At 36.1% G+C, this 27,807-nt stretch overlaps 4 protein-coding genes across 7 annotated transcripts in view; 2 read left to right on the top strand and 2 right to left on the bottom strand.

The window, feature by feature from the left end:
• The first annotated feature begins 316 nt into the window (after positions 1–316).
• Positions 317–26,964, top strand: LOC127872765 (uncharacterized). Of its 2 annotated transcripts, XM_052416149.1 has the most exons (3): positions 317–405; positions 20,035–20,796; positions 23,271–26,964. In XM_052416149.1, the coding sequence occupies exons 2-3, from the start codon at positions 20,121–20,123 to the stop codon at positions 24,122–24,124; spliced, it is 1,530 nt and encodes a 509-aa protein (XP_052272109.1). In that variant the 5' UTR covers positions 317–405; positions 20,035–20,120; the 3' UTR covers positions 24,125–26,964. The 2 variants fall into 2 exon arrangements, with proteins under 2 accessions (XP_052272109.1, XP_052272108.1); XM_052416148.1 differs by lacking the exon at positions 317–405 and having other exon boundaries at positions 19,821–20,796.
• On the top strand, positions 639–26,964 carry LOC127872767 (uncharacterized). Its single transcript, XM_052416151.1, has 3 exons — positions 639–1,467; positions 3,532–4,412; positions 24,152–26,964. The coding sequence occupies exons 1-2, from the start codon at positions 639–641 to the stop codon at positions 4,383–4,385; spliced, it is 1,683 nt and encodes a 560-aa protein (XP_052272111.1). The 3' UTR covers positions 4,386–4,412; positions 24,152–26,964.
• On the bottom strand, positions 5,021–16,298 carry LOC127872771 (dihydroxyacetone phosphate acyltransferase-like). The gene is made up of 7 exons (XM_052416159.1): positions 16,120–16,298; positions 15,565–15,819; positions 15,041–15,120; positions 12,648–12,788; positions 11,851–12,062; positions 10,191–10,252; positions 5,021–6,360 (listed from the first exon to the last, which is right to left on the bottom strand). The coding sequence occupies exons 1-7, from the start codon at positions 16,208–16,210 to the stop codon at positions 6,278–6,280; spliced, it is 924 nt and encodes a 307-aa protein (XP_052272119.1). The 5' UTR covers positions 16,211–16,298; the 3' UTR covers positions 5,021–6,277.
• The window catches only part of LOC127872763 (dihydroxyacetone phosphate acyltransferase-like), a 48,579-nt gene continuing 25,792 nt past the window's right edge, over positions 5,021–27,807 (bottom strand). For all 3 annotated transcript variants that reach the window (XM_052416146.1, XM_052416145.1, XM_052416144.1), the window contains 2 exons: positions 26,886–27,807; positions 5,021–5,487 (listed from right to left, as the gene is read on the bottom strand). In XM_052416146.1, coding sequence (XP_052272106.1) covers positions 27,725–27,807 — 83 coding nt within the window. In that variant the 3' untranslated portion in view covers positions 5,021–5,487; positions 26,886–27,724. The remainder of the gene's footprint in view (positions 5,488–26,885) is intronic.

Below are 27,807 nucleotides of genomic sequence, written 5' to 3'. Positions count from 1 at the left end.
GGTTGGATCCAGAGTGAAACATTGCACTGAAAAAGGTTATATTCCACTATACAGCGGCCGGAAAAAAAGTTGCAAAAACAGTCGATTTTGACTTTTGACAAGTTCATTCTTGGTTCGTACATAACATATCTTCTTTATTGCACAAATCGACTCCGCTTAGAATGGCCTTTAAGAAAAGGTATGGGGGTCTCTATGTGCAAAATGTTGCATTTATTTTCGCTTAAAGATGTCGCTATTACATTGAATTATGTAGGGAAACTATTTAGTATATTGTGACCTGTACGAGAGTGCAAGGAACGACAACTCTGCGGGAAGATTGCCGAAGTGGATGTTGTGTGAAAATACATCACGAACTAAAAAAGAGAAATATCGCAAATTTCGAGCAAAGATTTATATCTGGACATAGTATTGTTTAATTATTGTTTGGTTTAATATAATTTTAAACTTAGTACAATCTTTTTAAACTTCGTACAATCTTATTAAATCTATCTGTGACTGTGTTGTTAATTTCGAATATTTATGAAAATTGTGGTTTTAAAAGCGAAAGTAGACAATTTAACGAACTCATTTCAAAATGGCAACGGGAACTACGTTTATCTCCAATCAAGACAAAGCAAGCGATTTCGATAACAAATGTGATGCAATGCCACTATGCGAACCCTGTGTTAGAAATAAATCTTCTAAGGCAGCCACCGTTTTCTGCAGACTGTACAGAGCTGTTTTGTGACCAGTGCAGTCATCTTCACACGATTTTCAAACCAGGAAAATATGATATTATCAGTGTTGCTGACATGGATTCAGTCCGCGTGCGAGTTGACATGAAAGGTATGGACGTTTGTCAAGAACACGATAAGAAGATCAAATTCTATTGTCAGGACCATTCCAAACTGTGTTGTAGTACCTGTGCCTTTATACACCGGAAATGTGAGCATGTAGATGAACTTTCCAGCTTGTCTGAACAAACTCGTCCTGAGCTTGATGCGCTGAAGGAGTCATTGCAACAAATAGAATCAGATGCTGAATATATTATTGATGAGTGTAAGAAGTCAGAGAATGACTTGAATGAGTCCATTGCAAATATGTCTGTAGAAGTAGATGAAATACAAACCAGATTCAATAAACTTTTTGAAAATGCTAAGACAACTATGTTAACTGAGGCAAATGGAGTTAAAAGTAAAGAGATGAAAAAATTAGACGACAGGTCTGCAGAAACTACGAAACTTAAGGAAGAAATTACTCAACTATTACCAATCTGTGTTACTCTTTTGGAGCATGGAACGCCACAGCAAATGTTTATTTTGTCAAAATATATTGATGAGAAAGATCATATAATGAAAGCAAGTATCAGTGCACAACAAGAGGTGAAACTGAAACAAAAACTGTCAGTGTCTTTTCCAAGAGGGCTTTACGAACTTCTTGAATTGGGAGAAAATGTTATGAAGTTGAACAGCGAGCGAAAGAAAACAGGTAATTTATTAAATAAACAATATATCGTATATTATTTCCAGGGCGCAAAATAAACATTCCTTAAATGCTAGTTAAAAAAAAACCAGTTGTACGAGTGCTGTTTGTTGCTTAAAAAAACATTTCGAGCGAAAAAAGAGCATAACATTTAAAAACTCCGTTAAATATTTAATCTTTAAAAGTAATCATCGTGATACTATATTTTCAAAATTATCGCCGTAAGTCAATCAGGTCCACGCAATGCTTTATAGTATATGTCAGTATGCTAACAGACTTGACACCTTGGTAAAGAGTTTGGAACAATTACTTCAACAATCAAGCATGATTAAGTTTGCAGTTTGATTAAAATTACCAACACATTATTTTCCTTCATCATTTTGCGGAGTGGGTCTTATGCTGGCTGATTTGGACTAGCAATTGTTCCGATTCATAACAGTTGTTTATGTTAGTGTTAACTGAGGTTAATAATTAAAGCACAACAGTTTTTCTGTCTTCATTGTTGTTGTTTTTTGCTTAACACTTTTAAACTATGTTAAAAGTCTGTACTACTGCAAGTACATTTAATTACTGCCACAGTCAATTACATTCATGATGTAGGGATGTTGATTTTGAGCGCATACACTGTATTGGCATCGGAAATGTAGCTGCAATCACCGCGGTCCCAATCATAAGTGAAGTACATGTTCTTTTAGGGAAGTGTTCTGCAGCGGCTGCAATAAAGTATCCAAAGACTCAGTCTCAAATCCACACGGTAACGCAGCACTTAATAAAATGTATACCCTATGTTTTTATCTAGATTGCACTGAAGGACTTATCACGATGCACCATTGAGTCCGTTGTCTAGGTTTCATCAGTATTTGGTGTCCTAGAGAACGTTTCTGTAATTGGGAACGATCACCATATTCACAGCAACAAATACAAATATTGTGTTATGAATTTGGAGGAAATACTATTGAAGAGGCCGAAATGCATAAGATGCAAAACATTTAATTTTAGTATTGTGCGAAGTTTAGTTTTAATAATTGAGATTCAAAAGAAATGATTGTCGAGTTCTTTAACTCCATATAATATTGATCCTGCTTTATAATAAGTGAATAAGTAATAAGATTGTCATATACACACTCAAAACCTTCTTCAGATTATTTACAGAATATAAAATTAAATGTGTTGTGTCTTACGAATAAACAAACAATAGACAGACAAATAAAATAAACAGTACCATTTTCGAAGAAAAAGACAAATCCAGCCAGGATAAATATTCATACCTCAAAGTCAGTTGTAGACACGTAGAGTAGTCAATATGTGAATCTCACCCACCAAAATTATGTCCATACTTGTACAAATAAAGCACACACAAGTATGAACTTCCACCGGCATCTTATAGAAGTATATGCAGCTAAAGTATGCTGTTGTATGTTTTGAAATTCTCTGACCGTGACATGCACGATAATGTTTAATATCTGTGCATTTTATGCCCAAGTATTAACTTCAGTTAATCTATTTTTTATAGCATGTAACTTTAAACATCCTTCTTATATCATATAATATTTCAGATAAGTAATATAACTAAAAGAAAAAAATGTTTTGGTAAAATGTGTGTAGGCACTGCAACATTATAGTATACATCTCTTGCACAACAGTTACATTACATTCACTTACGTGATGGGGAAGCGGACAACGACAACGAGAGAGGCATGGTATTATAATACGCATGGGGGGGGGGGAGGTTAGAGGGTAAGGGTTAGGGGTCGGGTTTGGGTTAGGGTTAGCCTTAACCCATACCTTAACCCTTACCCGACCCCTAACCTAACCATAACCCAGGGTTATCTCACCTATACCATGCCTCGCTCGTTGTAATTGTCCTCTTCCCTACGTGATGGGCTTGGAAAGTTGTCCGTTTGAAGCCATGTTATTGTACATGTAAGTCACATGATCGTGCATGTGAGAGCATGTACCGACAATTACTGTATGTGTGGAGATAACTGTTGTATTTTTTTCACTTTTATGGTCTTTATCCTCGGATTTCTACTTTTACTGCTGATTTAAATAATTTAAATGTATTTTCAGATCAGGCAAGTCCAGACTGCCCATCAACCCTGTCTAGGCCAGTAACTCTGGAGCTGATAGTGTCGGTAGATCTACCAAAGACTGGAGATGATGAGGATTACCCTTTCCTCACTGGACTTGACTTCCTTCCGGACGGAAGACTAGTAGCCGTGGATAACACAAATTGTAAATGTATCATATTTAATGAGCTGTTACAGATACAAGGATCACCGTACACATTCCAGTCGAATCCCTTCAGTGTGTGTGCGTGTCAGAATGGACTTGCTGTGACAGGATTTGACAATACCTTACATCTCCTGTCCGTGAGTTCTAACAATGTCATCAGTCTGAAGAGGGAAATCGGTACATCCTCACAGTTTGACTCTATATGCCACAAGACGCCATCAGTCATGGTTGTGAGTGCTGCCAAATATCAACATCCAGCTAGAATGATTACAATGGACGGGGTTGAGTTAGACTTCGATCGTGTTGAGTTCCCAAAGAAGGAGTACAACATTGAGGAGAGCATGTGCACGTATGTCCAGTACAATAACACGCTGGTATTGACTGACAGAGACGCTCACACAGTGAACATGTATGACATCATGAAGGGAACGTCTAGAGCGGTCACTGATGGGAATATACAGAAACCAGGTAATGTCTGTGTCGGGCCCGGTGACACGGTGATGGTGTGCAGTTCACTGAATAACTCAATAGTGCACTTGACCGTTACTGGTGAAATCCTCGGCACCTACCTAGTGGATATTGGGTACCTGCAGTCACTGAGTATGAGTAAGGATGGTACCAAACTGGCAGTGTCAAACAACGTTGAAGGCATGAATAAACTTCAGTTGTATAAAATATCACACACTTGATGTGCTGCATTTAAACCAATGCCACATGTAGCTCAATTTGATTTGTAATGAACGACACTTATAACGTACTATTATGATACTAATTTAAAAAGTGTTCATTGACATAAAATTTTATTTGATTTATCACTGTTTGATTGTCATGGAGCTTACATTTTTGTAAATCATGTACAAAGTATTTTTTTTTAATTATATAGTTGACACATTGTTACTGATGTATTCTCTTATGCAATTTATATGTACTCAATGTACATTGAATACGTTTTGAACAATACTTCATAAATAATAATGGCAGTTCAAGAGACCTGTATATTACCTCTGAGATTTTGTTGACCTTGACACTTTGTTGGGCAGTTAACCCTTTCAGTGCGGGAACCGAATTTTGAAGGCCTTTGCAAACAGTTTGGATCCAGATGAGACGCCACAGAACGTGGCGTCTCATCAGGATCCAAACTGTTTGCTATTCTGATAGTGTTCTTTGAAAAAAATCAAAGAAAAAGCTAATTATAGAAATTCAGCAGACGACATTTTTGCAGAAGACAAATTTCCCAGCATGCAAAGGGTTAAACATAAACTTCAAAGTTGTAAGCTACACTTCAGAAGAAATCAACAGTGGTTTATTTATCAATACACAAATATCATGTTCCATAGATTTTATTGCTTGATTGTTTATGTTATTGCTTGTTAAATGGTATGTATATAATCTAATATATCTAATGTGTATAACAATATATAATGTATGCTATAATTTGCATTATCATCCATATATATATGTATATCCATATGCATTTGTTAGATACTTATTTGTTGTCAACATTTATTTTACAGAACTAGACATGTTTTTTTATACATATGTGAAACAGACTTGTCTGATTGTACAATTTACTGCCACATTTAACCCATGCAACATATCTATATGTAGGCTGTATCCTTATATTTATTTGCAGTATAATCTACATGACAAACTTTAAAAATCAAATTGTATTGAAGTTTATCTTCCAGAATTATTAACTGCATGATAGCTGATTGTCACCCCCTGTCAAGTATTATGCTTGATAGTATATACACTATTTAATACTGCATTATCACTTCCTTTTCACGTGACCTTTTGATAAGGCTATTTTTATATGATTAAGACTTACGAGGTTTTATGTACAAGTCATAATAAATATATATTTTGTTTACTGATAATTTGAAACTCAAGCAAACCTAAAATTTGATCAAAAATTATCATAGATAAAAAATAAAATAAAATAATTGCTGTATTTCATTCACAGACAAACGATACCTGCAGATTAAACAAGTTTAAACTGTGTCAAGTACTTGGCAGAGAGTTGTTTTGCCCACACAGGATACAATAGTATGCAGAATACATAAATACAATAAATATCAAAATATATTATGCTATTAATACAGCACATGTCATACAACGAGCATATTTAATGCTTACATGTTAAAAAGCAAAGACGATATTGATATCCAACCAGAAAAATATGGCATGCAAATAATTAATGAACAGTAAATAAATAAAATTTGGAATCTTAAAAAATACACGATTAACATTTTGAATACATGTCTTGAAGACAGGTATTCATGGAACAGAACAAAACAGTTTTGCTTAAATTTGAATAAAGCCAATCCTATGTAAAGATAAATATAACAAAATGAGCCAAAGGCTGTGGAAATAAACTTTATATTCTATATAAATCCAATTAATTCTGTCACAAAGTAATATTCTAGCCATATACAAAATTTCGTACACACTATGGCACCGTAATATTCTGTAACAAACAGTGCAATCATTTAAGTTCACCGACAGTATAAAAATGAGTACTCAACACTTATATGCATAGATATAAAAAAAATCACTACCAAATGATGTTGTTCATATTGCTTCAGAGTTTTGCATTCACTGTTACAGTTTTAGTGTCAACATTGATGGTTGTCCTTGGCAAATCAGGAACGTCTATAAATTTACCTGAAAATATAAAGGAATTAACAATATGGATTCAGTATTAACAAAACAGCCCAAGGTCGTTTTCTGTCTTCACAGCATTGTTCACAAGGTATTTAAAACTATCTTGATAAATAATAACGTACAGTAGGGATAAGCTGTATTCTCCCCTTTTATTTGACCCTTCACGAATAATTGTGACCTTCATATTCAACCTGAGGAGATGTATATAATGACCATATACACATAATGATCATCAGAGTTTTTTTATTTTAAAGTTTCAAGATATTAAATAAGAATGTTCAAGTCCATACAATATGTGCTCTGAAAATATTTGAATATTGGCCTCCTTCAATTACATTGACATTTGCTCTTAGGACATATGTGTTGCCAATGCATATCCTCTCTGCACAGTAATTATATGATAATCATGTTATTTACAATAACTTACAAGGGTTGTTTGTAAAACATGCATGCCCCCATATGGGCTGTCAGTTGTAGTGGCAGCCATTGTGTGAATACGTTTTTTGGCACTGTGACCTTGACCTTTGACCTAGTGACCTGAAAATCAATAGGGGTGATCTGCGAGTCATGATCAATGTACCTATGAAGTTTCATGATCCTAGGTGCAAGCGTTCTTGAGTTATCATCCGAAAACCATTTTTAGCTCATCTATTTTTTGAAAAAAAATTATGAGCTATTGTCATCACCTTGGCGTCGGCGTCGGCGTTGGCGTCCGGTTAAGTTTTGCGTTTAGGTCCACTTTTCTCAGAAAGTATCAATGTTATTGCATTCAAACTTGGTACACTTACTTACCATCATGAGAGGACTGGGCAGGCAAAGTTAGATAACTCTGGCGTGCAATTTGACAGAATTATGTGCCCTTTTTATACTTAGAAAATTGAAAATTTTGGTTAAGTTTTGCGTTTAGGTCCACTTTTCTCAGAAAGTATCAATGCTATTGCATTCAAACTTGGAACACTTACTTACTATCATGAGGGGACTGGGCAGGCAAAGTTAGATAACTCTGGCGTGCATTTTGACAGAATTATGTGCCCTTTTTATACTTAGAAAATTGAAAATTTTGGTTAAGTTTTGTGTTTAGGTCCATTTTATTCCGTAAGTATCAAAGCTATTGCTTTCTTACTTGCAACACTTACTAACTATCATAAGGGGACTGTGCAGGCAAAGTAATGTAACTCTGACTAGCATTTTGACAGAATTATGGGCCCTTTTTATACTTAGAAAATTGAAAATTTGGTTAAGTTTTGTGTTTAGGTCCACTTTATTCCTACAGTATCAAAGCTATTGCTTTCATACTTGCAACACTTATTAACTATCATAAGGGAACTGTGCAGGCAAAGTTATGTAACTCTGACTGGCATTTGGGCAGAATTATGGGCCCTTTATACTTAGAAAATTGAAAATTTGGTTAAGTTTTGTGTTATGGTTCACTTAACCCATAAAGTATCATAGATATTGCTTTCATACTTGGAACACTCACAAACTATCATAAGGGTACAGTAAAAGGACAAGTTGCATAACTCTGGTTGTCATTTTTACGGAATTATGGCCCTTTTTTGACTTAGTAACTTTGAATATATGGTTTAATTTTGTGTTTCGATCCACTTTACTTCTTAACTATCAAGGCTATTGCTTTCAAACTTCAAATACTTTCATGCTATCATGAGGTTACTGTACCTGGCAAGTTGAATTTTACCTTGACCTTTGAATGACCTTGACTTTCAAGGTCAAATTATTAAATTTTGCTTAAATTGCCATAACTTCTTTATTTATGATTAGATTTGATTGATACTTTGACAAAACTACTCTTACTTTACATACCACAATAGACTCCACCCAAACCATCCCCCGTGCCCTCCCCCCCTCCCCCCCCCCCCGAATCCCCCCCCCCTTATTTTTTTTTTTTTTTAAGATCATCTCACAAATGACCACCACACCCTCACACTATACCCCCACCCCATCCCCCCCAAATTATTTTTTTTTGAAACCGATAAAAAACACAAATATTTATTTTATGTTTGAAATACCGTCCAACCATCGCACCCAAGAATCCCCTCACCCCCCCCTCCCCCCACCCGATTTTTTTTTTTTAGCATTTTTTTTCCTATTTTGTGAAAATAATGTAATAAATGTCCACATTCCCATGCTATACACCCCTCTTCACTCCACCCCTCCCTCCTTTGTGATTGAAAATGAGAGTCCCTTCACCTTTAAAAAGAAAATAGATGAGCGGTCTGCACCCGCAAGGCGGTGCTCTTGTTCTAAGTTTAGTCACCGTGACCTTGACCTTTGACCTAGTGACCTGAAAATCATTAGGGGTCATCTGCGAGTCATGATCAATGTACCTATGTAGTTTCATGATACTAGGCATAAGCGTTCTTGAGTTATCAACCGGAAACCATTTTACTATTTCGGGTCACCGTGACCTTGACCTTTGACCTAGTGACGTGAAAATCAAAAGGGGTCATCTGCGAGTCATGATCAATGTATCTATTAAGTTTCATGATCCTAAGCATAAGCGTTCTTGAGTTATCATCTGGAAACCATTTTACTATTTCGGGTCACCGTTACCTTGACCTTTGACCTAGTGACCTCAAAATCAATAGGAGTCATCTGCGAGTCATGATAAATGTACCTATGAAGTTTCATGATCCTAGGCCTAAGCGTTCTTGAGTTATCATCCGGAAAACCATCTGGTGGACGGACATACGGACGGACCGACATGAGCAAACCAATATACCCCCTCTTCTTCAAAGGGGGGCATAATAAGTATGTGTTAGGGTCATATTTCACATTTGCCAGCTTAGTGTTACTTTGACAATTAAACTGGAGGCACAGTTTAAGCGCACTACACGTTCATAATTTTATTAAAGTTATTAAAAAACCCTCTCATAAATGATAAAGTTACACAAGAAATACCTCGGATTCAAATTTGTTCTAAATTATGTCGAGTTATATATACTGACAAAATTTCACCAAGATTTAATAAAAAATGTTGTTGGACTAAAATCCTTTCAATTTTTTCGCAACACTTAGATATTGAGCTGATATTTGGTATGTGAGTCTACCTACAGTACAGATGAATAGCGAAATGTTTTCAGGGTCATTGATTTATGACAAAGTTACGGGGTTACAGTTGTCTCTATAATAACCGTTTTGCAGAGGTTTTGTATGCAACATAGATATTTGGCATGTGAGTCTATCCATATGACCTACAGATGAAGTGTGAAATTCATTCCTGTCCATTGATTTTTGGTAAAGTTGGACTATAAAACTTCTTTTAAAATAGCTGCGCTGCAGCTTTAAAATTGTGCTGCACAAATAAAGGTCTTTTTTTTATAAGATTTGACAGTGACCTCGTTTTTGACCATACATGACCCAGATTAAAACTGAGCCTTGATATAGTCAAAGTAAGCATTATGAGAAACATTTATCAAGAATTAGTAACTTATTTATTGCCAAGAGAAACATACTGGCCAAAAATGTTCAAGACTGAACAATAAATGTTGCAACCAGATTGGCAAAAAGGTTGTTCTAAGATTTAACCCAGTCATCTAGTTTTAAACTCTAATTGACCAAGATTTGAACATAGACTAGATATACAGCTGATCTATAAATGCTGTTATTGTGTATGTCATGATAAACATTCGTACAAAGTTTAAACAAGATTGAGCCAAGACTGTGGTTCTAGAATGTTAACTTGCTTAAAGATGAAGATGGATGCCAGACATAGACTGATCACAATACCTTGAACAATAGTCTTTGTGTTAAAAATAAATCATCATTGTCTGACCACCTTCATATTAAAATTTACGATGACAACCACTTACACAAATCCTCAGTAAGTTTGGATAGAAGTACTAAGTTGGGGTACATATAGGTAGTTCCTTCCCTGAAACACATCAATAAATAATTTGAAAGATTAAGCCCAGAGCATATAATATATGTAAATATATGACGCAAGCTTGATAGTCTTTGGTCTGGAATATAAAAACATAAAATTACACACTTTACAAACATGCCCACAAAACATTTTGTATCTTAAAAAAAGAACCTTAGAAAAATGGTTATGCATTTCAGAGCTTATACAAGTATTAGCTTTTATGAAATACCAAGGAACATTGCAACGACACAAAACTAGGTTGTAAACATTAATGTTTTGTTTTTTAAAGGGGCCTTTTCACGTTTGGGTAAAGTGACAAAATTGAAAAAAGTTGTTTCAGATTCGCAAATTTTCGTTTTAGTTATGAAACAGTAATACTGAACATTTACCATTCTCTAAAATAGCCATTATGTGCATCTTTTGACGATTTAAAAACCCGAAAATTATAAAGCGTTGCAACACGAAACGAATTAATAATTTGGAGAGTTCTGTTGTTGTCGTTATATTTTGTGAAACTACGAGGATTGCTTATATAAAGTATAAAATACATCTGACATTGTATTCGGAAGAATGGCCAAGTGGTCTTAATGGTAGACTTTTTATTCCAGGACTCCATGGGTCAGTGGTTCGAGCCCTGTTGAGGGTTACCTTTTTATTTTTATTTTTTTTAATTTTATTCTTGATTTTTTACTGGTGCTATTTGTATCCAATTAACATTTATCAATATAAAGCATTCAATGACACACTTCAAAACATGCCAAAAACTGTGAAAAGGCCCCTTTAATAATATGCTATCACAATAGTTGTCCTTTAACTGCCTACACACACAATTTCTACTCAATAAATGCATTCAAACTAAAATAAGTACACACACAATTTCTACTCAATAAATGCATTCAAACTAAAATAAGTACACACACAATTTCTACTCAATAAATGCATTCAAACTAAAATAAGTATTAAGCAGAAATGTTTTCAATTAATTTAGTAAATGAGATTCTGACCTTCCCAAATATCAATCACAACTTAGGTCTGGATGTAAGCTACCAACACATACAATTTCAGAACAAAACCTGACTTTACCCAAAAGCAAGTTATCTACTGGAAAAAATGTGTTTTATGTTGAATTTAATGCGTGGGGGATGGGCAGACAACTAGGAACATTAGGATCCTGGGGAATGAACAAATTGTCTTGCAAATCTACACTTCATGGTGTTGACATATATTTTGACAAGTATTAATTACATTGATTAAAAAATAATATGGAAGTTGTGTGCTCCAGAAACTTGAGAAACATTTTATAAAGACCATCATCCCAACAAACTGACTCATTCCAATATATACATGTACCCCTTGAAGCGGGTATAAATATATTTTATTTATTGGCTCAGCATAAACTCGCATCAATTCCATGTTCTTATTGAATGATTTAATTTTAATTGACAGATTGATTCTAATACATACCTCATGCAGGGGATATAAATACACTTTTACATTTGTATAATGTACAAGTGGTTCAGTAAACATTTGCAACAAATCCATATTCATATTACACCATTTTCATTTGCTAATCTGTTTTAAAGCTAAGATATCCAGAGGTACCCCACCTCTTCTCTTTGTGGACAGCGCCAAGGTCATACAAGGCCTGCAGGGAGTTACTCATCATATCTAGGGACAGGATCTCCTTGCGCTTCACATGGCCGTCTCTGATCAGCTGGGCGGACAGCACCTGTGCCTCCTTGCTAATGGTCTTGGGCAGTTTGACCAGGGGTTTCCCATGAGATCCCTTCTCTATGGACAAGAGGAAGCGGCACATCGCCTGAAAAACAATATGAAGTAATGGGATATAGTAATATTACACAATATTAAAATCCTACTAGGCATTCAACAGTTCCATATCTGAATTTAAAGTTTATGATATTTTATCCTAAATTGTGATCTTCACTGAAGAACTATATGAATTGTATGTTACACATCTGGTCATAGAAAATAATCATCCTAAGTAACATTAATGTCCTTCCAGGCAATAAAAGTCACAGAGAATAAATTATAATTTATAACCTTTAACATAATAGCATGACCTTGACCATGATAGAACAAATGTGTTGTAACAGTCGCATTATCTGGTCATTGCAAAAAAGGTAATATCCCCTGCAAGTTACAGAGCAGAAACAACTCGTGAAAGACAAGACCTACAACAGATGGTTATGGAAAAATACACACCAACTTTGAGGGTACCATGTGTCTTTCTTTTGAGCATGGAAACTATAATCTAATTTTACATAATAAAAGAAAACTAATATGCAACTCTTTTTAATTCTTTAGTAATATAGAGTTTCTTTATATACATATGTGTACAAGATCATCAGTTGTTTCTTCATGTGCTCATAAAATGTTTCCTTACCCAGTAGCCTAAGAGGAATGGCTCAAACATCTGACTGAAGAATGTGGTGTACTTGTTGATGGATTTCTTCACAAGAACACAGTCATTTTCCACCACAACGCCACAGGTGTGAGTCAGACTGGCCAACGCAACATCAAAGTCCTGAAACAATTTGGTACAAACATTTTTATTTTAGCGTTTGAACTGTATTCTGAGACTTTTTGAGACACTCTATGAGTCTTTTTGCTGGGAAACACTAGTGTAAGATGTCTTTGGAAAGATTGTTAGTAGGCTGGAATATACATTTAAAAGAGAGCTTTGTCACTGCCAAAACAGCACTATCCTATATTGTTTATGTTGTCTGAGCAAGAACAGGCTATAAAGATTTTAGTTTCATTTATTTCTGTGTCCATATCAACCACAATTTCTGACTAACAAACGCATGAATTAATGTTGATATTCTCTATTTGGACCCATATACCATGTTTCATCAACACAACTTGAATACTTTTTGCAGGTTCCTGATTTTAGTGTTCAACTAGAGCTTTGTCACAGACGTGACGTATATCCCCACGTGCCGCATTGACACAGACTATTTTGCATGCTGTCTTCACAAAACAAGAGAATCTAATTTATGGCGATTTTTAAGAATTATTATGCCATTATCATTTATGGCCATTTTTGACCTTTTAACTCAAAGTGAGACCTTGACCTTGGAATATCAACATAATTCTTTCGTTCGACACACTGTCCTATGATGGTGAACACATGATTTTAAAATCTCACAATGAACGACATAGTAATGGCCCGGACAAGCTCATTTATGGCCATGCTTGACCTTTGAACTCAGTGTGACATTGACCTTGGAGATATCGACGTAATTCTTTCGTGCGACACACCGTCCAATCAAAGTGAACAATGTGCCAAATGATTTAAATTTCTCACAATGAAAGACATAGTTATGGCCTGGACAAGCTAATTTATGGCCATTTTTGACCTTTTAACTCAAAGTGTGACCTTGACCTGGGAGATATCAACGTAATTCTTTCGCCCGACACACTTTCCTATGATGGTGAACAAATGTGCCAAATGACTTAAAAATCTCACAATGAACGACATGCTTATGGCTCGGAAAAGCTCATTTATGGCCATTTTTTACCTTTGAACTCAAAGTGAGACCTTGACCTTGGAAATACCGACGTATTTCTTTCGCGCGACACACTGTCCAATGGTGAACAAATGTGCCAAATGATTTTAAAATCTCACAATGAACGACATAGTTATGGCCTGGACAAGCTCATTTATGGCCATTTTTTACCTTTGAACTCAAAGTGTGACCTTGACCTTTGAGATATAGACGTAATTCTTTCGTGTGACACACCATCCAATGATGGTGAACAAATGAGTCAGATGATTTTAAAATCTCACTATGAACAACATACGGTAGTTATGGCCCGGACAAGCAAATTTATAGCCATTTTTGACCTTTGAACTCAAAGTGTGATCTTGATCGAGGAGATATCGACATAATTCTTTCGCGCGACACACCGTCCAATGATGGTGAACAAATGAGCCAAATGATTTTCAAATCTCACAATAAACGACAAAGTAAGGCCCAGACAAGCATTTTACCTCTGAACTCCAAGTGTGACCTTGACCTTGGAAATATCGACGTAATCCTTTCGCGTGACATACCATCCCATAACGGTGAACAAATGTGCCAAGTCATTTTAAAATCTAACAATAAATGACATAGTTATGGTCCGGACAAACTTTTTGTTTAAAACGCACTAAGTGACCCTGTGACCTAGTTTTTGACCCGGCATGACCCATATTTAAACTTGACCTAGACATCATCTAGATACAACTTGTGACCAAGTTTGGTGAAGATCGGATGAAATTTTGGGACAGACCGACAGACACACCGACAAAGTGACTCCTATATAGCCCCCATTACCAATGGGGGTATAATTATTTCTGTAACAATAGCAACCACAATTTTAGTTTGATGAAAACAACTGAAACAACATACATTTTCCCCCATCTGACCCTCCATCCACATACAGAGTTGCATTAACCAAGTACTTTTTGAGTATCGCAGGATCCAGAGTATTCAGATTGAGAGATGGACAGACCAGAGGTAAACCTACTGTCCCCTCCAGTGAAAGAGGACTAATAACTGCGATAAATGCAGCCAATTTCACATCAAAACCAACCATACAGTTCATTAAATTGATTTACTTAATTATTTTCTGAAATGGAAGAAGCTACAAAATTATGCCTCAAACTTCATTTTAAAAGAAAAAAAAGCAATAATAGTGTATTTTAATATTTTGGAGGCATTCAAGATTATACAATAAACTGGCATCATATAATTCATAATAGGGAAAACAGTACATTCAAAGCTACGTTACCTTCTCTGAATCTCCTGGCATAAAAATAAACTCACGGCTCAATAGCTTCTCCAACAAACTGTAATGGGCCTTTAATTCACCTGAAATGAACACCTGAAGATATATACAAACTTGAATAAATGAACGTGTTCAAAAGAATGCTGCTTTCAAGATACAAGGTTATGCCATTTAATATGTAGAATGAGAAAAGAATCGTTGATATTGAAATTGACATTAAAAAAAAAATAATCAAGCATTGTTAAATATGTTCTTTTGTGAAGCACAGTGTACTTTTTCTGACGTAAGATCATCCCAAATTAAGTGAGTGAAGTTTTCATGACAATTAGTATGACTTCTAAGACAAAAGCAAGTAAAGGTAAGAAAACAGCAGCTTTTTAAATCTTCAGAATAACTCAATTTCCTAAAATCAAAGACAATCATAAAATACAACATCAAAATAGTGTCTGACAGTTTCTCTTGAACACAATAAAACACATTCTTTATGAATACTTGATCTAAATCACACATATAAAAGAAAGACTCACTCAAAGGCAGCGTTTTCTGAACACATGAGTTGATAGGGATGGCAATCAGCGCCACCCGCACAAACACGATGAGCAGCTGATTGCGGTACAGACACACCATCATTTCCTGTGCAGCAGACGTGAACAGAGGGTCCTGATTCTGGGTCAACGAAGTGTCTTCTGCTATCAGCTCCACTACGTTGTCCTCAGTTACTGCGGCAATGTTCTTATGGGTAAAGATGTTGTGACGAATAACTGCTTCTGCTGATTCATTAACTATAGAAAACAAATTAAAACCAATGACCGGAAATCCGTAAAAATAACAATTAATATACAAATGAACTTTGATGATAATTCTGATGTGTTTATTAAATCTCATACGGTGGGCAGCAATAATAAGACAATAGTGTCAAACTATTGGGAATATTATACACAGAATCAACCATTTACTGAAATAATAGGTAAATATTTAATCAATACTTAAAATAATTAATTACAAATTATATTTGAAATGGTATATCAAACAAACATTATACAAACTGAAAACGATTTAAAGTTATTATTCTATTGACCTACCAGGCCAGTCAATATATGCCCCCAGATTGGAAGCCTGTCGTTTGAGCCAGTCCACTTCCTTGAGCAGCTCCTTCATGGAGATTCCATACATGTTTTGTAGCAGGACAGCCGCAATGATCGATCACGGGGACATGGCCATGTTCCGGATCTGTTGCAGGAGGACGTCGTAGCTGAGTTTCTGTATCAACGCTTGTTCTCTGAACGTCAGACTAGCTATATATCTGTAAAAGGGGATTTGTTTAATGTATGTTACAAAAACAAGCTTCATTGAAAGAATGTAGCTTACCGTTTTTTTCATACTAACTTTAATTTAGAAATATTTTTTTCCAAAAGGGTCACATTATTTTTAGATATGAGAACATATAAATATTTATAGTTGTATTATCATTAACAGTAATAATTTAGCTCAGTGAGTTAAGGAATATCTTTAGGTTCTGGTATTTTTGGCTTTCTGACTGACACACCATATATAAAGACCCAGCCTACTGATTATGATACTATAAAAAGTTAATTTTACAAAAATCTTCCTTACAAGAGATGTGTTCGTCAGAAACACAATGCCCCCTACTGCGCCGCTTTGAAATAAAATTTCTATTTATCATTTGGCAGGTATAGAAATAATCTCCCTTGAAAGCTGATTACTTCCCTTGGATTTTGACCAATCCAAACGGGGGGGGGGGAGGGGGGAAGGAGGGGGGGGGGGCTCTGTAGACAGTCAAAAACTAGAGCTTTGTCACAGACGTGAAGAATACCCCCACATGCCTCATTGACACATAATATTTTGCATGTCGTCTTCACAAAAAACAGCGGACATCATGCTCAATTTTTAAAGCGCACTAAGTGACCCCTTGACCTAGTTTTTGACCCAGAAAGGCCCATGTTCTAACTTGGCCTTAAGATCATCTCCATTAAACTTCTAACCAAGTTTGGTGAAGATCGGATGTAAACTACTTGAAATAGAGAGCGGACACCATGCTGAATGTTAAAATACGCACTAAGTGACCCCGTGACCTAGTTTTAGGCCCGGAATGGCCCATGTTCAAACTTCTCCTAGAGATCATTTAGATAAAACTTGTGACCAAGTTTGGTAGGGATATGATGAAAACTACTTGAATTAGAGAGCGGACAACATGGTGAAGTTTAAAACGCACTAAGATACCCCGTGACCTCGTTTTTGACCCAGCATGACCCATATTCAAACTTGACCTAGACATCATCTAGATACAACTTCTGACCAAGTTTGGTGAAGATTGGATGAAAACTACTTGAATTAGAGAGCGGACTACATTGTGATGTTTCAAACGTACTAAGTGACCCCGTGACCTTGTTTTTGACCCGGCATGACCCATATTCAAACTTGCCCTAGACATTATCAAGATACATCTTCTGACCAATTTTGGTGAAGATTGGATAAAAACTACCTGAATTAGAGAGCGGACGACATGGTGAGGTTTAAAACACACTAAGTGACCCCGTGACATAGTTTTTGACCCGGCATGGCCCATGTTCAAACTTGACCTACACATCATCTAGTTACAACTTCTGACCAAGTGTGATGAAGATTGGATTTAAACTACTTGAAATAGACAGCGGACACCATGTTCAATGTGTAAAACATACTAAGTGACCCTGTGACCTAGTTTTTGATCTGGCATGGCCCATGTTCGAACTTGGCCTTCTTTCATCTAGATAAATCTTCTGACCAAGTTTGGTGAAGATCGGATGAAAACTACTTGAATAAGAGACACCATGCTCAATGTTTAAAAATGCAGTAAGTGACCCCGTGACCTAGTTTTTGACCCGGCAAGGCCCGTGTTCCAACTTGGCCTTAAGATCATCTAGATACAACTTCTGACCAAGTTTGGTGAAGATCGGATGAAAGCTACTTGAATTAGAGAGCGGACAACATACTGAATGTTTAAAACGCACTAAGTGACCCTGTGACCTAGTTTTTGAACCGGCAAGGCCCATGTTCGAACTTGGCCTAGACATCATGTAGATACAACTTCTGACCAAGTTTGGTGAAGATCGGATGAAAAGTACTTGAATTAGAGAGCAGACAACATGCTGAATGTTTAAAACGCACTAAGTGACCCCGTGACCTAGTTTTTGACCCTGCAAGGCCCATGTTCGAACTTGGCCTAGACATCATGTAGATACAACTTCTGACCAAGTTTGGTAAAGATCGGATGAAAACTACTTGAATTAGAGAGCGGACACTTAATACGGACCGACAGACAGACAGACCGACTGACAAGTTCACTCCTATATTCCCCCCTAAACTTCGTTTGTGGGGGTATAATGACAAAGTCAGACATCACTGACAACCAAGGCCTGTGGTTTATCAAAGAGGTCGTAGCCAGAGTTCATAATGTATCTATGGACATAAGTCCACAGGTATGTAATAAACCCTACCATTCACAAATTAGTACAGGAAAGAAATGATAATTATATCATTTACAAAAAAACCTTTGACAAATCAATCATTTGAGTTATAAATAATCAAAATAAAAAATCTGTACAGTAACTGTGAAAAGAACTTAAATTCTTGGTAAGGAAATATATAATCTGAGATTTATAATTATATAAATGACTTGCCTTGAAAATAATTGTCTCTAACAAATGTCTATTTTTAGTAGTAAATAATTAAAAGCCACTACCGTGATTGTAGATTCACCACTCAAAATGTGCAGCTCCATGAGATACACATGCATGCCAAATATCAAGTTGCTATGTTCAATATTGAATAATTATCTTCCTTTAAAGCTTATTACTTCCCTTGGAATTTATTTATGACCTTAGACCTTGAAGGATGACCTTGACCTTTAACCGCCATGTGTTTGTCAGAAACACAATGCCGCCTACTGCGCCGCTTTGACTTTTTAAACAAAAATATATAATTTGGCAGGTCAGATAACTATGTCCATTTAAAGCTTATTACTTTCCTTCGATTTGTTTTTACGACCCCGTGACCTAGTTTTTGACCCGGCATGACCCATATTCGAACTTGACCTAGATATTGTCTAGATACAACTTCTGACCAAGTTTCATAAAGATCGGATGAAAACTATTTGAATTAGAGAGCGGACACAAAAAGTGTGACAGACAGACTTACAGACAGACTTACAGACGGACAGTGCGAAAACTATATACCCCCTTTTCTTCGAAAGGGGGCATAAAAAATCATCTTACAAACCAAAACACAAAAATACACATTAACATTTGAGCTTTTGAGCACAAACAACTGCCTCCTTTTTATGTCCCCCGTAGTGGGGGACATATTGTTTTTGCCCTGTCTGTTGGTTGGTTGGTCTGTTGGTTTGCGCCAACTTTAACATTTGCAATAACTTTTGCAATATTGAAGATAGCAACTTGATATTTGGCATGCATATGTATCTCATGGAGCTGCACATTTTGAGTGGTGAAAGGTCAAGGTCATCCTTCAAGGTCAAAGGTCAAATATATGGGTTTAAGGATAAAATACCGGCCAAAATCGTCACAAATATAATCGTTCCAAAAATGCATTTCCTTGCACGCTTATGTTTTATTCAGACATAGTTAGTAAAATTATATTTGATATAGTGCATGATTATCAATAAAAACGACGATTATTTCAACCATCTCTATATGCGCTTATATGAACTTCACCTCTTTTTGCCAACCAGTAGGCGGAGTCTAATATTTGCAGGTGCGCGTGACGTCACTCGTCAACTGGTCTATATTATTTATGAAAATTGTGGTTTCAAAAGCGAAAGTAGACAATTTAACGAACTCATTTCAAAATGGCAACGGGAACTACGTTTATCTCCAATCAAGACAAAGCAAGCGATTTCGATAACAAATGTGATGCATCGCCACCATGCGAACCATGTGTTAGAAATAAATCTTCTAAGGCAGCCACGGTTTTCTGCAAAGACTGTACAGAGCTGTTTTGTGACCAGTGCAGTCATCTACACACGATATTCAAACCAGGAAAACATGATATTATCAGAGTTGCTGACATGGATTCAGTCCGCGTCGTAGTGGACATGAAAGGTATGGACGTTTGTCAAGAACACGGTAAAAAGATCAAGTTTTTCTGTCGAGACCATTCCAAACTTTGTTGTAGTACCTGTGCCTTTATACACCGGAAATGTGAGCATGTAGATGAACTTTCCAGCTTGTCTGAACAAACTCGTCCTGAGCTTGATGCGCTGAAGGAGTCATTGCAACAAATAGAATCCGATGCTGAATATATTATTGATAAGTGTAAGAAGTCAGAGAATGACTTGAATGAGTCCATTGAAAATATGTCTGTAGAAGTAGATGAAATACAAACCCGATTCAATAAACTTTTTGAAAATGCTAAGAAAACTATGTTAACTGAGGCAAATGGAGTTAAAAGTGAAGAGATGAAAAAATTAGACGACAGGTCTGCAGAAACTACGAAACTTAAGGAAGAAATTACTCAACTATTACCAATCTGTGTTACTCTTTTGGAGCATGGAACGCCACAGCAAATGTTTATTTTGTCAAAATATATTGATGAGAAGAATCATATAATGAAAGCAAGTATCAGTGCACAACAAGAGGTGAAACTGAAACAAAAACTGTCAGTGTCTTTTCCAATAGGGCTTTACGAACTTCTTGAATTGGGAGAAAATGTTATGAAGTTGAACAGCGAGCGACAGAAAACAGGTAATTTATTAAATAAACAATATATCGTACATTATTCCCAGGGCGCAAATAAACATTCCTTAAATGCTAGTTAACAAAATCAGTTGTACGAGTTCTGTTTGTCGCTTAAAAAACCCATTTCGAGCGAAAAAAGGGCATAACATTTAACAACTCCGTTAAATTCTTCCGATTCATAACAAATGTTTATGTTAGTGTAAACTGAGGTAAATAATAAAGCACAACAGTTTTTCTGTCTTCATTGTTGTTGTTTTTATGTCCCCCACTATAGTAGTGGGGGACATATTGTTTTTGCCCTGTCTGTTGGTCTGTCTGTTTGCGCCAACTTTAACATTTTGCAATAACTTTTGCTATATTGAAGATAGCAACTTCTCATATTTGGCATGAATGTGTACCTCATGAAGCTGCACATTTTGAGTGGTGAAAGGTCAAGGTCAAGGTCATCCTTCAAGGTCAGAGGTCAAATATATGTGGCCAAAATCGCTCATTTTATGAATACTTTTGCAATATTGAAGATAGCAACTTGATATTTGGCATGCATGTGTATCTCATGGAGCTGCAAATTTTGAGTGGTGAAAGGTCAAGGTCAAGGTCATCCTTCAAGGTCATAGGCCAAATATATGTGGCCCAAATCGCTTATTTTATAAATACTTTTGCAATATTGAAGATAGCAACTTGATATTTGGCATGCATGTGCATCTCATGGAGCTGCACATTTTGAGTGGTGAAAGGTCAAGGCCAAGGTCATCCTTCAAGGTCAGAGGTCAATTATATGTGGCCCAAATCGCTTATTTTATGAATACTTTTGCAACTTGATATTTGTAATGCATGTGTATCTCATGGAGCTGCACATTTTGAGTGGTTAAGGTCATCCTTCAAGGTCAAACATCATATAGGGGGACATTGTGTTTCGCAAACACATCTTGTTTGCTTAACACTTTTAATCTATGTTAAAAGTCTGTACTACTGCAAGTACATTTAGTTACTGTCACAGTCAATTACATTCATGATGTAGGGATGTTGATTTTGAGCGCATACACTGTATTGGCATCGGAAATGTAGCTGCAATCGCCACGGTCCCAATAATAAGTGAAGTAGATGTTCTTTTACGGAAGTGTTCTGCAGCGGCTTCAATAAAGTAGCCAAAGACTCAGTCTCAAATCCACACGGTAACGCAGCACTTAATAAAATGTATACCCTTTGTTTTTATCTAGATTGCACTGAAGGACTTATCACGATGCACCATTGAGTCCGTTGTCTAGGTTTCATCAGTAGTTGGTGTCCTAGAGAACGTTTCTGTAATTGGGAACGATCACCATATTCACAGCAACAAATACAAATATTGTGTTATGAATTTGAAGGAAATACTATTGAAGAGGCCGAGTGCATAAGTTGCAAAACATTTAATTTTAGTATTGTGCGAAGTTTAGTTTGAATAATTGAGATTCAAAAGAAATGATTGTCGAGTTCTTTAACTCCATATAATATTGATCCTGGTTTATAATAAGTGAATAAGTAATAAGATTGTCATATACACACTCAAAACCTTCTTCAGATTATTTACAGAATATAAAATTAAATGCGTTGTGTCTAACGAATATACGAACAATAGACAGACAAATAAAATAAACAGTACCATTTTCGAAGAAAAAGACAAATCCAGTCAGGATAAATATTCATACCTCAAAGTCAGTTGTAGGCACGTAGAATAGTCTATATGTGAATCTTGCCCACCAAAAATGTGTCCATACTTGTACAAATAAAGCACACACAAGTATGAACTTCCACCGTCATCTTATAGAAGTATATGCAGCTAAAGTATGCTGTTGTATGTTTTGAAATTCTCTGACCGTGACATGCACGATAATTTTTAATATCTGTGCATTTGATGCCCAAGTATTAACTTCAGTTAACCTATTTTTATAGCATGTTACTTTAAACATCCTTCTTATATCATATAATATTTCAGATAAGTAATATAACTAAAAGATTAAAATGTTTTGGTACAATGAGTGTAGGCACTGCAACATTTATAGTATACATCTCTTGCACAACAGTTACATTACATTAACTTACATGATGGGGAAGCGGACAACGACAACGAGCGAGGCATGGTATTGTAATGCGCATGGGGGGTGGAGGGTTAAGGTAAGGGTTAGGGATAGGGGTCCGGTTTGGGTTAGGGTAAGCCTTAACACATACCTTAACCCTAACCCGACCCCTAACCCTAACCTAACCATAACCCAGGGTTATCTCCCCTATACCATGCCTCGCTCGTTGTAATTGTCCTCTTCCCTACATGATGGGCTTGGAAAGTTGTCCGTTTGAAGCCATGTTATTGTACATGTAAGTCACATGATCGTGCATGTGAGAGCATATACCGACAACTATTTGTGGAGATAACTTTGTATTTTTTCACTTTTCTGGTCTTTATCCTCGGATTTCCACTTGTACTGCTGATTTAAATGTATTTTCAGATCAGGCAAGTCCAGACTGCCCATCAACCCTGTCTAGGCCAGTAACTCTGGAGCTGATAGTGTCGGTAGATCTACCAAAGACTGGAGATGATGAGAATTACCCTTTCCTCTCTGGACTTGACTTCCTTCCAGACGGAAGACTAGTAGCCGTGGATAACTTTAATTGTAAATGTATCATATTTAATGAGCTGCTACAGATACAAGGATCACCGTACACATTCGAGTCGCGTCCCCTCAGTGTGTGTGCGTGTCAGAATGGACTTGCTGTGACAGGATTGGACAAAACCTTACATCTCCTGTCCGTGAGTTCTAACAATGTCATCAGTCTGAAGAGGGAAATCGGTACATCCTCACAGTTTGATTCTATATGCCACAAGACGCCATCAGTCATGGTTGTGAGTGCGCACCAATATCAACATCCAGCTAGAATGATTACAATGGACGGGGATGAGTTAGACTTCGATTGTGTTGAGTTCCCAAAGAAAGAGTACAAAATTGCTGAGAGCATGTGCACGTATGTCCAGTACAATAACACGCTGGTATTGACTGACAAAGCCGCTCACACAGTGAACATGTACGACATCATGAAGGGAACGTCTAGAGCGGTCACTGATGGGAATATACAGGCACCAGTTAATGTCTGTGTCGGGCCTGCTGACACGGTGATGGTGTACAATTCACTGAATAACTCAATAGTGCACTTGACCGTTACTGGTGAAATCCTCGGCACCTACCTAGTGGATATTGGGTACCTGCAGTCACTGAGTATGAGTAAGGATGGTACCAAACTGGCAGTGTCAAACAACGTTGGAGGCATGAATAAACTTCAGTTGTATAAAATATCACACACTTGATGTGCTGCATTTAAACCAATGCCACAGATATGTAGCTCAATTTGATTTGTAATGAACGACACTTATAACGTACTATTATGATACTAATTTAAAAAGTGTTCATTGACATAAAATGTTATTTGATTTATCACTGTTTGATTGTCATGGAGCTTACATTTTTGTAAATCATGTACAAAGTATTTTTTTTTATTATATAGTTGACACATTGTTACTGATGTATTCTCTAATGCAATTTATATGTACTCAATGTACATTGAATACGTTTTGAACAATACTTCATAAATAATAATGGCAGTCCAAGAGACTTGTATATTACCTCTGAGATTTTGTTGACCTTGACACTTTGTTGGGCAGTTAACCATGTCAGTGTGGGAACCGGATTTTGAAGGCCTTTGCAAACAGTTTGGATCCAGATGAGACGCCACAAAACGTGGCGTCTCATCAGGATCCAAACTGTTTGCTATTCTGATAGTGTTCTTTGAAACAAATCGAATATAATGCTAATTTTAGAAATTCAGCAGTAGACATTTTTGCAGAAGACAAATTTCCCAGCATGCAAAGGGTTAAACATAAATTTCAAAGTTGTAAGCTACACTTCAGAAGAAAAGTGGTTTATTTATCAATACACAAATATCATGTTCCATAGATTTTATTGCTTGATTGTTTATGTTATTGCTTGTTAAATGGTATGTATATAATCTAATATATCTAATGTGTATAACAATATATAATGTATGCTATAATTTGCATTATCATCCATATATATGTATATCCATATGCATTTGTAAGATACTAATTTGTTGTCAACATTTATTTTACAGAACTAGACATGTTTCTTTATACATATGCAGGGCTTGACACTAATTTTTTTACCTACTGACCCAAAGGACCACCAGCTTTCAGAAATTACTGGTCCTCCAAGATTTCAAGTGGTCCGACAATTTCTATGTTATTTTACCTAAATTTCAACTTACTTTCCGAACTATCCACAATGTATTGTGCATAAAAAGAAAACTATTAGTTTTAGGTTTTTTTAGGCGGAGGTTCAACCACCCCCGGAATAAAATTCCACATCGCGAAAAGTTGTAATCTTGAAAATACACAAGTTTACTCACCGGCAATATCAAAACATTATCCTGTGCCCTCCAGTGTAAATTTGCACAGTAAACAAAGTATATTCTGATGATACTAAGATCGATAAAATGCTAATTGCTGCTTTTTCAAAATAATAAATAGTTAAATACCATTTTGTTCATTTCTCTATCCGAAATCTTCGAATTTTATGTTAATTTGTGTATCGATCATGGCGATGTCAGGAGACATTTGCGGAACGCAAATCGATTTTTTGATCCAATAACAGGTTTTTGTCACCCGGGCATCTAGAAAATTGGAATTTCCAATATGTTGCTATTTTTATCCCAGTCTCGAGTCGGCCCATAAAATAATTATGAAATTATCGGTTTATTATGAACATATAAAGTTGTTTTATTGATGAAAACGGCTTTCCACCAGTATTTCACAATAAGCTGGCCAGGATTTTTAACTGGTCCGACGGATCAACCAAATTTCTAGTTTCAATGGTCCTCCCTATTTTTTACTGACCCTGGGTCAACGGACCACTGTTAGTGTCGAGCCCTGATATGTGAAACAGACTTGTCTGATTGTACAATTTACTGCCATATTTAAACCATGCAACATATCTATATGTAGGCTGTATCCTTATATTTATTTGCAGTATAATCTACATGACAAACTTTAACAAGGGCTGTTTGTAAAACATGCATGCCCCCCATACGGGCTTTCCGTTGTAGTGGCAGCCATTGTGTGAATACGATTTTTGTCACTGTGACCTTGACCTTTGACCTAGTGACCTGAAAATCAATAGGGGTCATATGCGGGTCACGATTAATGTACCTATGAAGTGTCATGATCCTAGGCAAAAGCGTTCTTGAGTTATCATCCGAAAATCATTTTACTATTTCGGGTGACCGTGACCTTGACCTTTGACCTTGTGACCTTAAAATCAATAGGGGTCATCTGCAAGTCATGATCAATCTACCTATGAAGTTTCATGATCCTAGGCGTAAACGTTCTTGAGTTATCATCCGAAAACCATTTTACTATTTCGGGTCACCGTGACCTTGACCTTTGACCTAGTGACCTCAAAATCAATAGGGGTCATCTGCGAGTCATGATCAATCTACCCATGAAGTTTCATGATCCTAGGCGTATGCGTTCTTGAGTTATCATCGGAAACCATTTTACTATTTCGGGTCACCGTGACCTTGACCTTTGACCTAGTGACCTCAAAATCAATAGGGGTCATCTGCAAGTCATGATCAATCTACCCATGAAGTTTCATGATCCTAGGCGTATGCGTTCTTGAGTTATCATTCAAAAACCATTTTACTATTTCTGGTCACCGTGACCTTGACCTTTGACCTAGTGACCTCAAAATCAATAGGGGTCATCTGCAAGTCATGATCAATGTACCTATGAAGTTTCATGATCCTAGGCCCAAGGGTTCTCGAGTTATCGTCTGACAACCACCTGGTGGACGGACAGACCGACAGACCGACCGACATGAGCAAAGCAATATACCCCCTCTTCTTCGAAGGGGGGCATAAAAATCATATTGTATTGAAGTTTATCTTCCAGAATTATTAATTGCAAGTTAGCTGATTGTCACCCCCTGTCAAGTATTATGCTTGATAGTATATACACTATTTATTACTGCATTATCACTTCCTTTTCACGTGACCTTTTGATAAGGCTATTATTATATGATTAAGACTGACGATGTTTTATGTACAAGTCATAATAAATATATATTTTGTTTACTGATAATTTGAAACTCAAGCAAACCTAAAATTCGATCCAAAATTATCATAGATAAAAAATAAAATAAAATAATTGCTGTATTTCATTCACAGACAAACGATACCTGCAGATTAAACAAGTTTAAGTCAAGTACTTGCCAGAAAGTTGTTTTGCCCACACAGGATACAATTGTATGCAGAATACATAAATACAATAAATATCAAAATATATCATGCTATTAATACAGCACATGTCATACAACGAGGATATTTAATGCTTACATGTTAAAAAGCAAAGACAATATTGATATCCAACCAAAAAAATATTGCATGCAAATAATTTATGATCAGTAATTAAATAAAATTTGAAATCTTAAAAAATACACGATTAACATTTTCAATACATGTATTGAAGACAGGTATTCATGGAACAGAACAAAACAGTTTTGCTTAAATTTGAATAAAGCCAATCCTATGTAAAGATTGAGTATTATTGATATATTACTATATATAATATGTATAATACTTGAACATAAATGTAACAAAATGAGCCAAAGGCTGTGAAAATAACCTTTATATTCTATATTAATATAATTAATTCTGTCACAAAGTAATATTCTAGCCATATGCAAAATTTCGTACACACACTTTATGGCACCGTAATATTCTGTAGCAAACAATGCAATCATTTAAGTTCACCGACAGTATGAAAATGAGTACTCAACACTTATATGCATAGATATAAAACAAATCACTACCAAATGATGTTGTTCATATTGCTTCAGAGTTTTGCATTCACTGTTACAGTTTTAGTGTCAACATTGATGGTTGTCCTTGGCAAATCAGGAACGTCTATAAATTTAC

This window comes from Dreissena polymorpha, chromosome 3, assembly GCF_020536995.1.
Source record: "Dreissena polymorpha isolate Duluth1 chromosome 3, UMN_Dpol_1.0, whole genome shotgun sequence".
Lineage (NCBI taxonomy): Eukaryota > Metazoa > Mollusca > Bivalvia > Myida > Dreissenidae > Dreissena > Dreissena polymorpha.
This window is presented reverse-complemented; position numbering and strand designations above follow the sequence as displayed.

Coding starts and splice junctions, on each gene's coding strand:
- LOC127872771 (XM_052416159.1), bottom strand. CDS start 16,210: ATGTATGGAATCTCCATGAAGGAGCTGCTCAAGGAAGTGGACTGGCTC. Junction 15,820..16,119: donor GGCATATATTGACTGGCCTG/GTAGGTCAATAG, acceptor TGTTTTCTATAG/TTAATGAATCAGCAGAAGCA. Junction 10,253..11,850: donor GCTGTCCACAAAGAGAAGAG/GTGGGGTACCTC, acceptor GATGTGTTTCAG/GGAAGGAACTACCTATATGT.
- LOC127872767 (XM_052416151.1), top strand. CDS start 639: ATGCAATGCCACTATGCGAACCCTGTGTTAGAAATAAATCTTCTAAGG. Junction 1,468..3,531: donor CAGCGAGCGAAAGAAAACAG/GTAATTTATTAA, acceptor ATGTATTTTCAG/ATCAGGCAAGTCCAGACTGC.
- LOC127872765 (XM_052416148.1), top strand. CDS start 19,902: ATGGCAACGGGAACTACGTTTATCTCCAATCAAGACAAAGCAAGCGAT. Junction 20,797..23,270: donor CAGCGAGCGACAGAAAACAG/GTAATTTATTAA, acceptor ATGTATTTTCAG/ATCAGGCAAGTCCAGACTGC.